Source organism: Capra hircus, chromosome 10 (genome assembly GCF_001704415.2).
Source record: "Capra hircus breed San Clemente chromosome 10, ASM170441v1, whole genome shotgun sequence".
In the NCBI taxonomy this organism is placed as follows: Eukaryota; Metazoa; Chordata; class Mammalia; order Artiodactyla; family Bovidae; genus Capra; species Capra hircus.
In genome coordinates, this window is record NC_030817.1 from 1,206,219 (window position 1) to 1,217,558 (window position 11,340).

Sequence of the window (11,340 nt, forward strand, 5' to 3'; positions counted from 1 at the left end):
CTTCTGCAAACACAGGGGGCAGCCAGATGCTGCTCCTGCTTGAGGACGCAGTCTCGAGACAGGGTCGGGGGCCACGCTGTTAGGGCAATACTGGTTAGGGCCAGGTTTCCACTCCGAAGTTCTCAGTGGGAACTGCACCCCGCCTCCGGCCCCTCTCCCGGGCCCACCACCCGGCCCCCGCCGTTCCTCAGCTGTCCTGCTCGGGACTTGGGCAGAAGCCGCTGCTTATGCAACTGTAAATTCCCAGCTAATATTTAACCCCCATCTAATTTCTAAAGTGTACTTCTTCACACAATTTCTAAAGAGACTCGAATTAACCTTGAGGTTAAAGAGGAAGATCTTTCCACGGTGTGAATTTTCCACACAAAGCAAACAGGGACAGAGGGAAACGCCAGGGTTCAGCGTCAGCTACTAACCCTGAACTGCATTTTTCTGGATGTCTGGCCGCTCTGGGCTTCATCTCACGGCAGCATATGGGGTCTAGTTCTCTGGCCAGGGTTTGAACCCAGCTCCCTGCCCTGGGAAGGGAGGGCCTTAGCCACTGCACCGCCAGGCCAAGTCCCCAGACCTGAACTTTAAAACCAGGCTAAGGCCAGAGCGGGACGTCTCTGAGGTGGCTCTGGCCCCTCCGCCACCGTACTGGCGCGCAGGCACAGCCTGTTCACTGAGCAAACGGAACGGACGGCAGCGGGGGCTAAAAACCTCCAGAGTTCGCAGTTAGAGATGAAAGGCTGCAGAAATGTTTATTGAATACAGTGCCAGGTTTATAAATAAAACTTATTTACAATTTCCATAGAGTTGGTCCCCCATCAGAGAGGCGGTTAAATCTCCAAACAGTTTATCTCAAGATTTACAGCAACGTTCAAGTGCATCTCCTTCACAAATCGCCACGGTGAAGGGTCACTTCCGTAACAAGAGGACCCCCACCATCTTGGCTACAGACGTGTTTAATGAACATTATAATAAATCTGGAGAAAGAACACACACTCCACCCACGCCACTACCTTCTTCCTCCGAGGGATACAGACTGCAAAGAGCTTCTGTCTCCTGCAGAACAGCTTCAAGGGGTCAGTAAGAGCTAAGAGTAACTGCCAGCTGAAGGATATAGTAAGACACATTCGTGGAAATCTAGTCACTGCCAAAAGGATGGGTGTATTTAGAATATACAGTAATTACTTCAAATGCTGAAAACGGCTGAATGAACCAGGAGCAGCCTTGACCAAATTCACTCTGTTCAGGAGGAAGTTCCCGGGACTGCTGAGGGGCCGCTAGTCACACCGCTTCTCCAACGGCCCGAGCCACGCCAGGCCGACTGGACAGCCCCGCGTCACGACGTGGTCACGAGTACAGTCAAACATGCGCTTATAAAGAGGGTATAAAAATATGTACAGCAGCTAGTTTTCAGTGTGTTTGAAAGTTGCCAAAAGTCACCAATTTAAAGTGTGCAAAAAATTCGTTTGTCAAAAAATCAGGAAAAAAAAAAAAAGCCTTCCTTGGCAACAGTGCATCAGAAACTCATCTGAAATATCAAGACACGTTTGCTCGACACCTACCCCGAACAGATGGAGGACGAAGCTGAGCGTGCGCGCCAAGGGCTCAGCAGTTTTTTATGGCAAGTCTCAGGTTCAAGCGGATGCCAGTCAGTCACTCTGTATATATATATAAATATATGTATCTGTGTTTATAGAGCAGTTAGAAGTGGGGCCAGAGTTTACGGGAAGGTTCTGGCCAAGTTTCAGAGTCGCGCCCCCTCGCCCAGCTTATGTCCTCACAAGCCCCCGTGGACTGGGGACACCTAACCCTAGGGGGCTGGTTGTCCCCAAGGCCAGAAAGGCCCCAGTGGACTAGGCTTCCCCTTGAGGCCAAACTGGAACTCAGCACCCCTTGGGGGTACGTTTCCGGCTCCCAAACAGGATCCTGGCCAGCCACTTAGGAACCTGGCTTCAAGGGTAGTCTTTTAGGAAAGCCTACGGGACCAACACAGAGTCCACCCCATGGCGAGAGGGCCAGGACAGAAGGCAAAGTTCCTGAAAAACAAGCCAAATCGTCCTTTACCCTTTTTAAAGCTACCAAGAGATCATCGGCCACAGGCCTGAGAACGGGTCAACAGTCTTGCTACTTGACCTCCTGGCAAGAAACATCCAGGTTATCCAATTCCTTGAACCAGAAACCCCATTCCTATCTCACCGGGAGAAAACCTCCACGGTACTGACGTTCCTTCCAGATTCAGGGAGTTACAGAAGCCAAGCCTCGCCCACGACGCCAACCTCTCTTCTACCAACCACCCAGCCCAGAGAGCAGCAGCCAAGCGGAGGGGCGGGCTCCTCTCCGTGGCTCGGACCCACCCCTCTGGCGGGGAAAATCAGGGCGCTGCAAAACGCCAGAGAGGCAGGGAGCAGATGAGAGGCGCAGGGTCTCCATAAACCAACCCTGAAGGCACCCGACGGGCTGCAGAGCGCGTCCCATCGCCTCACTGGCAGCCTGCTGCTGTTCCTGGGCAGTCAGACCTCCCATACAGGAATACTCAAAACCCAATCTCCTAATAACATGCCACCAGTTAACACCCTGAAAAATGCACACTCAGCCTTCAGAAAGAGCTCTGCACTGAATCCAATTCCTTTTCAGGGGGCGTTTAGGCAGACCAATCGCACCGCCAAGGTCAGTACCAGCATCTCCTTAGCTTCAGTTACAGTTCTGTAAAGAAATACAAAATTCCCTCTGGGCTGGAGTTTTACTTTCAAGTTGGAGGTTAGAATTGGTTCTATTGGGGGCAGGGGGCGGGGAGGAGTGAAGTCAAGTTAAGTACAATCATAAATTAAAAATTGTGCATCAAAAGGTGACTGGTGGTGTCCTTTAGGCATGAAGAGACTGGCTTAGAAAAGTGACCACTGCTTCCACCACACACAGCAAGGGTTCAGTCACAGACGCACTGGATCATCTCTTGCACAGTTGGTCTCAAAGTTACGTACAACATGTAACCAGCAGCACAATTAATAAGAACCCCTAAACACATGCTTGAGAAAGTGGGCTTTTTCCTTCATTTAAGAGCTCTGCTGCCTGAACAACCAGTAAGTTACCATGATCCACTTCCCTCCCCCCAGTGAAAGTACAAGTGGCCCTACATGTCCATAACAAGACGAAGCCATCAGTATCCGCTTGGTTTGGGGAAAGGTCTCAAGCTCAGTGGTTGGTGCTGGGATGCGTGTCTGTGTGGGTGGGGGGTACCCAATACTGGGCCAAGGGTATTTTTAAAGGTACACTGGCCTCCCCTCCGACTGGCTCGTCCCCATTTAGGTCTGAGCTTTACAAAGCATTTAACACCACTTTAAGTTAATGGTCTTTTTATTGGAAAAAAAAAAAAAAGACTAGCATTTACAACTTGGAATGGACGTAAATTGTAAATTTCTTGAACAGCAATGATGATGGTTGTGCTGAAGTCCACAGCCACAGCCTACTCTGCCGGCTCCAAGTCATGGTTCAGAAGGTTTTAAAAACAGAGAGTCCAAAGATGCTCCCTTGATAAAAGTTTCTTTTTAAAAATTTGTATGAATGGTGATAGCCTGACACCCATTCCACTCAGCACAACGCGGACAACGCTGCAGACACAGACAGGCACGCCGCCAGCGTGCGTCACGGTCGCCGGGGGGCGTTAGAGAGGCCGGCCCTGCAGCAGGGGGGCTCCGCCTGGACAGTTGCCCACACGGCATCCTGAGGCGAACCAATTCTAAATGCCTCTTCTCAGTAAACCAGCTACAACAATTTATACTAACAATTTGAACTAGAACCCCTCTGAGTAGGTTTTGAATTTGTTTTTTTCACTTTTTCATTTTTAATACAAACGCCTGACTGTGCTCAATTGTCAAGCCGCATGCATGAAAAACTGGCCAGCCCAAACAGTGTCACTAATCACGAGCAGATGGACCTGCCAGGAGTCCACGAAGTGCTTCCTTATTGTTAAGGTAGGACGAGTATTTATATCGGAAAACTGATGTGTAGCTTGGTCTTTAGGGGACAGGACCACCAACCGGTACATGCAGATTGTGTGTGTGTGGACAGAAGGTACTTTTGACATTCAGTTTTGCTATATAGAAACAGAATGAGTAAATGAACTTTTTTTTTTTTTTTGCAAGAGGTAAGTAAAAGATTCAATTTGATTCTTCTAGAGGGGGGAAAAAGGAGTTGAAAGTAGGTCTTCACTTTGCAGTCATCATCTGTACGAATTCTGAAAAGACAAATAATCATAACTTCCGGTTATCTTCAGAAGCAGCTTTAATGAAGGTAACATCTCTACTCTGCATAAGGGAAAAAGCCCTCGTTGCAGTAGTTAACTTGCTCACAGATCCTGAAGGGAGGACCGTTACAAAGCAGGCTAAGGAAACGTGGCGTTTTACCTTCGTAGTTGACTTGTCCGTCTCCATCGATGTCAGCTTCTCTGATCATCTCGTCGACTTCCTCATCTGTCAGTTTCTCTCCCAGGTTTGTCATGACGTGGCGGAGCTCTGCGGCGCTGATGTAACCGTTGCCATCCTGCGAACACGCCGCGGTGGTTACCAGCAGGGACTCAGCGCCGCGGGCAGGCAGGGCTCTGACTTGCCACTGCCGTGTGTACCCGCCAACTCTCTAGCCCCCCTCCACCACTGCACACATGCAGACAGCAGTCCAGAAACCGCAGGGGCTTCTTGAAAGGCAGAGCAAACTGCAACAGTCAAACACCCGGCTCACAATTCCTCTGCCGTTCACCACGCTCACTGTTGTGTGGTAAGGTCACTGCAGTGAGTCCGGAGTATTTGAAAGTGAGATTAGAGGCTCAGGCAGGCAGGTAAAGTGTTTTAACTAGAAAAGCATGTGAAAGCGTTTAGAAATGACCACAAAGTCATATTTCAGCAACGCAGACACAGGGTTACCTTATCAAAGACTCGGAATGCCTCGCGGATCTCTTCCTCACTGTCGGTGTCTTTCATTTTTCTAGCCATCATAGTCAAAAATTCTGGGAAGTCAATGGTGCCATTACCTCAAATTAAAAAACAAAGCTTGTGTGAAATAAGTGCTCCAGTTATCACTACTCAATAGATAACTTTAATATCATTTTATAGAACAGTAAGCATTTGGTAAGACACACTGGTGAACTGCTTTATCAGGTTGTATTATCTTCGGTCTAAACTATTCAAAAACTTCACAGGGCAATTTCACATGATTCATGCAATTCAAACTAGTAATCAATGCCCAGGAGAGCATTTAATGATGCAAAGGAAGCTGCACACAGCTTCTTGGCCACTGGAAGGCTGGTACAGTTCAACAGGAAAAAAAGGCCCACGGCAGCGCTGGCTTCATCTTTCCACTCCCGAGGGAGGCACCTGAGATTGCCTTCCCCCAAGTCAGGGAGAGCCCTCAGCTCGAACTCTGCCTACACCGGTAATGCTGGAAAAGGCCCATCACTGAGCCACCAAGGGTTTCAAGGAAGAAAGCAAGTAGGGAAAGACGTGAGTGGGGAAAGGTGGCTCTCATGACAGGAGCTCGAGTGCTGGAAAGCCTTCTCCAGGAGGCGCCTCTCAGACGCTTTATGGGAAGTCACCAGCGGTTTTCTCCCAACAGTATCTTTATTTCCTACTAAGTGCATGGCTCAGAAGTATTTTCTCAGCTCAGATCATTAACAATCAGGAAACTGTCAGCAGAATCTGTTCTGTGACCAGTATTCCAAACTCCTCCTTTGAAACTAACAGTGAGATGAATACACCAGAGACAAGCCACAAGATCAACAGTGTAACTTGAACTAAATAGAAATAAAAATTAAATTAGAAGGAAAAAAAGCCTTATGGGAAGTCACTCTTTTTCACCAGTACCTTTAAAACAAAGTAGTAATTCACAGATTCCCTCAAAGCATTTTGGCCTCCAAAAATTTAAAGCATTATTGACGTTCATGGCAGACAGAAACCAGTAGCCTGAAATGACCTCTTATGGCCCTACAGCAATGTCTTCAGCATCAACATATTCACTCATGGCAAATGTTAGATTCTACAGCTTAAGACAACTTCCCCTCCTTGTTCCACACAATCAGAGGGCCTAATACATTGTGCCAGTCCCCAGACAGCTTCCTGGGCTAGACTATAAGAGAGCCACACTATGTTCCCAGATGGTTGATCACCTTAGCAATCAAATGAGACAGAACTATGAATAAACCTCTTTCCCCAAAGTATTAACGATGAAAACAGTCTTTAGAAGTAGCTCAAATGGGCTTAAACCACTGTTAAAGAGGTGACCCCAAACCCCTGCTTCTAAATATATGTGACCAGCAGTATAATTCTGTTTTATCACATTATACCATACTTTATATTTTAAGTGGCTAGTATCAAGCTGATCAAGAAAGTCTAGATCCAAACTGTTAATTCCTATTTCATCTTTTCAAAATTTACTAATGTTCTACAATGTTATGTTTATAGATGATTAATTTACTTAAATGTATTATATAAATCACACTTACTAATTTAATATTATTTCCAAAGCACATGGTTTTTCTCTGAGGGGAGAGGGGAGTGATTAAAAACTACTTACTGATAGAAGCAAGCAGTAAAAAGGTCTCCTGTCCACTGTTCTGGAGTCCAGAGAACAAGCGACCGAACGACAAGCTCCTTCTGGCTCCGCAGCCTCCTAGCGGGTCCCCTCGGTCGTCATGCACCCCACCTCCAAGCCTCACGCAATCCCTGACATTCTCTTCAATAAACACACTGACAGCTCCCACTGTACTCACTTCTCTACAGTAACATCTAAGGTTCTTCCCCCACTTCACTCGGGGTTTGTCTCCTGAGACGACCAAGCTTTCTTAAAAGGTCTATGGCTATATATTTTTACTTTCCCCATAGTACTCACTGCAGACTCATGGGCCAGCTGATAAAAGACTGAGCTACAGGTCATGGCAAGCAGAAAAGAACAACGCTGTGATCTGATCTAGGAAACGTTATGGACAGCGAGGAGGGCTAGAGGCAGGCCCATGATGTCAACAGCCTAAGGAAACCACAGAAAGGCGCTCTGCACACCTGCCTTGCTCCCGACGCCTGAAAGGCAACCTGGTGACAGGTCTAAGCTTGACTCACACACACTGGCACCGTCCACAGCCCCCGAGCCCTCACCATCGGCGTCCACCTCGTTGATCATGTCCTGCAATTCGGCTTCTGTCGGGTTCTGGCCCAGCGACCTCATGACGGTTCCGAGTTCCTTGGTTGTGATGGTGCCATCACCATCTTTGTCAAATAGGGAGAAAGCTTCCTTGAATTCTGAAAACACAAGTTTACCTTTTAGAATGAATGTCTTCACCCAACCCAGTCACAGCACGCCCGACCCCTGAACTTGCCAAAGCAAGCCAAGTTGCGCAAGTTAACAGAAACCGCCTGCTCTTTATCTGCTGAAACAAAGCCCACAGCAGTCACGCTGTACGGACCTTCACACAGAGCAGAGCAAATGTCACCACAGGCAACCAGTTCCATAAAACCACAAAATCCCCACGCTTTTAAAGGCTAAGCTTCAACAGTTTAGCGCCAGGCCCAATCTGACAAGGGAAGATTGTCCCTTCCTGCGCAATCTCTACAGCCGTTAAGAACTCCTTGTTTCACAGCAACAGGAGAGGTGGTTACCAGAAATGGGCAATCCCTGGTAACCAGAGTTCTCTCTCCACGGCATTCAGAGTACTCCAAAGGCAGTCCTGGTTTCCTGAAGAGAAACCATCTCAGAAAACCCCTCCAGGGACTCCCCTGGCCGTCAGTGGTGAAGACTCTGCACTCCCGACTTGGGGGGCGCAGGTTCAATCCCTGATTGGGGAACTGAGATCTGGCATGCCACATGCCAAGGCCAGAAAGCCCGAGAAGTCCTCCAGGGAACACTGAACGCTAAAATCCACACTAACTTCATTCCCTTCGCGATGATTACGGTGGTCCTCACTATCCTCCTCACCCATTCCCATTTAGAATAGCAGGCACAAGCTTTCACGGTGCATTACAAAGGGGCATAAGAATTCTAAACTACATTTTTGAGTAGCCGGCTCCATGCCCTCTCATTCCAAACAAAGCCCAGCACCCCATGAAGCACTCTAGAGTGTAGCAAGTGGGTATCCTTAGTTCCACCTTACATTATCTCCACAAGACTGACCAGGAGTAACATTTAACCTAAATACTTCTCCTTGTTGTTTGCATTTAAATAAAAGCCTTAGAAAACTGCTCAGACTAAGGGGAGGGGGAAGAGTCACCAGCACGGAGGCTACCTAGTTCTGGTCTACCGAGACTCCCTGTAGTCACCCACTTACCAGCAATCTGCTCTTCGGTCAGCTGATCAGCCTGCACAGAAAAAGAAAAGGTTATAATTCAACCCACGGGAGTCTGGAGTCAGCATAGCTTTTCCAATTAAGTCTTTTAATAGTGTTCTTTCTCAGCTGTGAAAATTTCAACCGTGTCATTTAAGAGAAACAACTAGAATGCAGGGAACTCTTTATGCTGTTTTAAAAACAAAGGATGACAAGTTAGACAAGGTCTCACTTCTGGTTTTCTTCTCTGGGCCTACCGGCTCTCTGCTCTGCGGTGGGTCCAACTAGGAGTCAGTTCATCATCTGAGAAATGGCGCCTCTAGCGGCCACAGGCCCACTGCAGCCGCCGCAGGGCCCGGCTCTGGGAAGAAGAGCGCCACCTACTGCACGGACGCCGCGCTCTCCGCGGCCATCCACGGAGGGACCCAACCTGCCGCGGCCGGCCCTGCAGCCAGGACCGGGGCCAGGTCAGGCCTTCAGTGCACCTTGCGCACCGCTGCGGGCACTCCAAATCTCCAAACTGTCGTTACATAATGGCACTGGCTTGGATTAACAGGCTTTTCTATTTTACGAGATACAGTTAAGTGGAAAAATATACACAGCAATGGGTTATCCTACCAACTTCATTTCCATGCTTTCCAATCACTAAAATTAGGCAGTTATTTGTTAAAAGCCTATCATTTAGAACAACTAAATGTCCTTGGTCAAATTATCCTGATTCAAAAGCCGGGGTGGGGGGAATAATGGAACAGTCCTACAATTGAGCTGTTACAAAACTGCAAAACTGAAGTACACAGAAACTACGTTAATTATGAGGCCGTGCCCTCCTTTTTTTGAGAGGAACTATGAACTCTGCTAGAGGACATTTACTCTACCCTTTTAAGGGTGATCTAAGAGCTGCCCCTAATAAACACTTCACTAGAGGCGGTAATGCCGCGAAGCTAACTCTCCTTGCATCACTTGCTCTCTGCAACGCTGATCCTGGGCCTCCAGCCATGGGGATTTGGGATCTCAAGGACAGATAGTATGTATTTTTATTTTAATGAAGGATGGCTAACGAAACCAGTTCCAAAACAAGTCCTAGTAGAAAGCTAATGGCAGTTTATTCGAACTCGCAAGTGAAAACTTTCACAGGAAGAGTGATGTTCCAACATATTGACTTAGGGGGGAAACATTTTTTTCAAATTAGAACTGTGCCTCCCCTCCTCCCTACCCCAGACACAGCACGCCGGTTTTCTTCATAGCGAAGGAAGGAAACACGAGGATTTATGTAATGCCAGGGCTACGTCTCTGCCTCCTACAACAGGAAGCGCTGCCGGCCACACCTCGCAAGAAAAGCTGTCACCTCGCTGGGGAAGTGTCCTCTGAGAGTGTACATCGAGGCTGTCGGCCCGCCTCGACACTGAGGGACACGCTCACCGCCACACCGCGTCGGCCTCGGGGCAGAGGTGCGGGGGCCCAGCCGAGAGCAGCCACCCCGCCCCGCCGAGCCAGAAAGGCGGGGGGTGATGTCAGCCCTGCCGGCCGGGGGATGGCACACCCGGAGAGGCGCACGGGCGCATCTGGCAGCCGGGGAGCCGCAAAGGAGGCGGAGAGGGGAGGGCATCTCCCCTCGGACGGGAGGGAGCGCGGGCCGCAGAAAGTGCCGGGCGAGGTGGCCCCGGGAGCAGGGTGCGGGGCGCCTCTCCTTCCAGGCCAGGGAGACCCCCCCACACCCGCCGCGGGCGGGGCCCGAGCGCGCCCCGCGCCTCCCATCCGCTTCTGCCCTGCGCGCCGCCACCTCCCCCGGAGCACAAACTTCGCGTCTCCACTGGAGACCGCGGCGCGCGCCAGCGCTCCTCCCCGCCCCCCGCCCCAGTTAGCACGGCCGAGCGCCTCCCGCGGGGGGGCCCGCCCGGTGCCCCGCGGCCCCGCTCGCCTCTACCGCCGCGCGGGGCGGGTCTGCAGGGGCGCCGGACGCCGCGACGCGGACCCCGGGACGCCGCAGGGCCCCGCCCGGGCAGGGCGGCCGGCCGGCCCGCCGCTTCCGCCCCCGCTGCCCCCCGCCCCGCGCCTTCCTGCCCCCACCCCACCCCCCAGCTCCTTCCTTCCCGACCCACGCCCGCGCCGCGCCCCCCGGGAGGGAGGCGGGAGGAGCGCCCCGAGGGGACGGCGGCGGCCCCGCGCCCCGGCCGCGGCGACGTGCGCCACCGGCTCGCTCCGGCCCATTCATTCTCCGCCGCTCGCGAGCCGGGGTCTGGCCGCGGCCCCGCCCGGGCCCCCGCCCTTAGGGCAGCACGGGGGCGACGGCTGAGCGGGTGGGTGCGGGGGCCCCGGCGTGGCCAGAACCCCCGCTCGGGGCCGGGCGCGGCCAACCGCGGCCCCACGACGGGCCGAAATGTAAATAGGGCTGCCCAGCCGAGGAAACCGGGATGCAAACCCAGAGCGCGTCCTGAGCCGCAGCGGCTGCGCAACACCCGGAAGCCAGGAAAAGCCACCCAGCGAGGGAAAGACGGGAAGAGACAGGATCGGGAGAGCGCGGGCAGGCGGCCGCGGCGCCGGCACTCGCCGCGCCCCACCTACCATGGTGCGAGCGAGGCAGGGAGGCCGAGAGAGCGAGGGTGGCCGCGCCGGGGCCGGGACCGCAGGGCGCCTCCGCTACAGCTGCTGCTGGGGCCCCGTGTGCGCTGAGCGCTGTGCCGTCGCCGACCGCCGCCGCCGCCAACTGCGCTAACGGCTCCGCGCCTGCAAGGCTCCCAGCACCGCCGCCGCGCCGCGAGCCTGCGCCCCGCGTTATATATACGGCGCCGCGTATCCCTCCGCCGCCGCGCTGCCGCCTCGCCGTGCGCCGCGCCGCGAGGGCCGGGCCTCGCTGCCTGGCCCCGCCTCCAGCCCCGCCCCCAGCCCTGGCCCCGCCCCGGCGCGCCCGGCCTCCCGCCGACCCTTCGCGCGCGTGGCCGCCGGCGGGGCTGGGACCCTCACGGAGAAGCGTGGAGGGGCGCGGGGCGCGTGCCCCGAAGAGTGCCCGCAGCTGCCAGCCCCGACCAGGGCGGAGACAGAGCCGATGCGTAGCC

The 11,340-nt window shown here is 52.6% G+C and overlaps 1 protein-coding gene across 1 annotated transcript; it reads right to left on the bottom strand.

The window, feature by feature from the left end:
• On the bottom strand, positions 718 to 11,088 carry CALM1 (calmodulin 1). Its single transcript, XM_018053844.1, has 6 exons — positions 10,850 to 11,088; positions 8,291 to 8,321; positions 7,125 to 7,268; positions 4,905 to 5,011; positions 4,392 to 4,527; positions 718 to 4,222 (listed from the first exon to the last, which is right to left on the bottom strand). The coding sequence occupies exons 1-6, from the start codon at positions 10,850 to 10,852 to the stop codon at positions 4,194 to 4,196; spliced, it is 450 nt and encodes a 149-aa protein (XP_017909333.1). The 5' UTR covers positions 10,853 to 11,088; the 3' UTR covers positions 718 to 4,193.

What these genes read in the sequence shown, in the direction of transcription:
- CALM1 (XM_018053844.1), bottom strand. An exon ending in GACCGAAGAGCAGATTGCTG is followed by an intron (nt 7,269 to 8,290) that starts GTAAGTGGGTGA and finishes TTGTGTTTTCAG; the next exon opens with AATTCAAGGAAGCTTTCTCC. An exon ending in CAACGAGGTGGACGCCGATG is followed by an intron (nt 5,012 to 7,124) that starts GTGAGGGCTCGG and finishes TTTTAATTTGAG; the next exon opens with GTAATGGCACCATTGACTTC.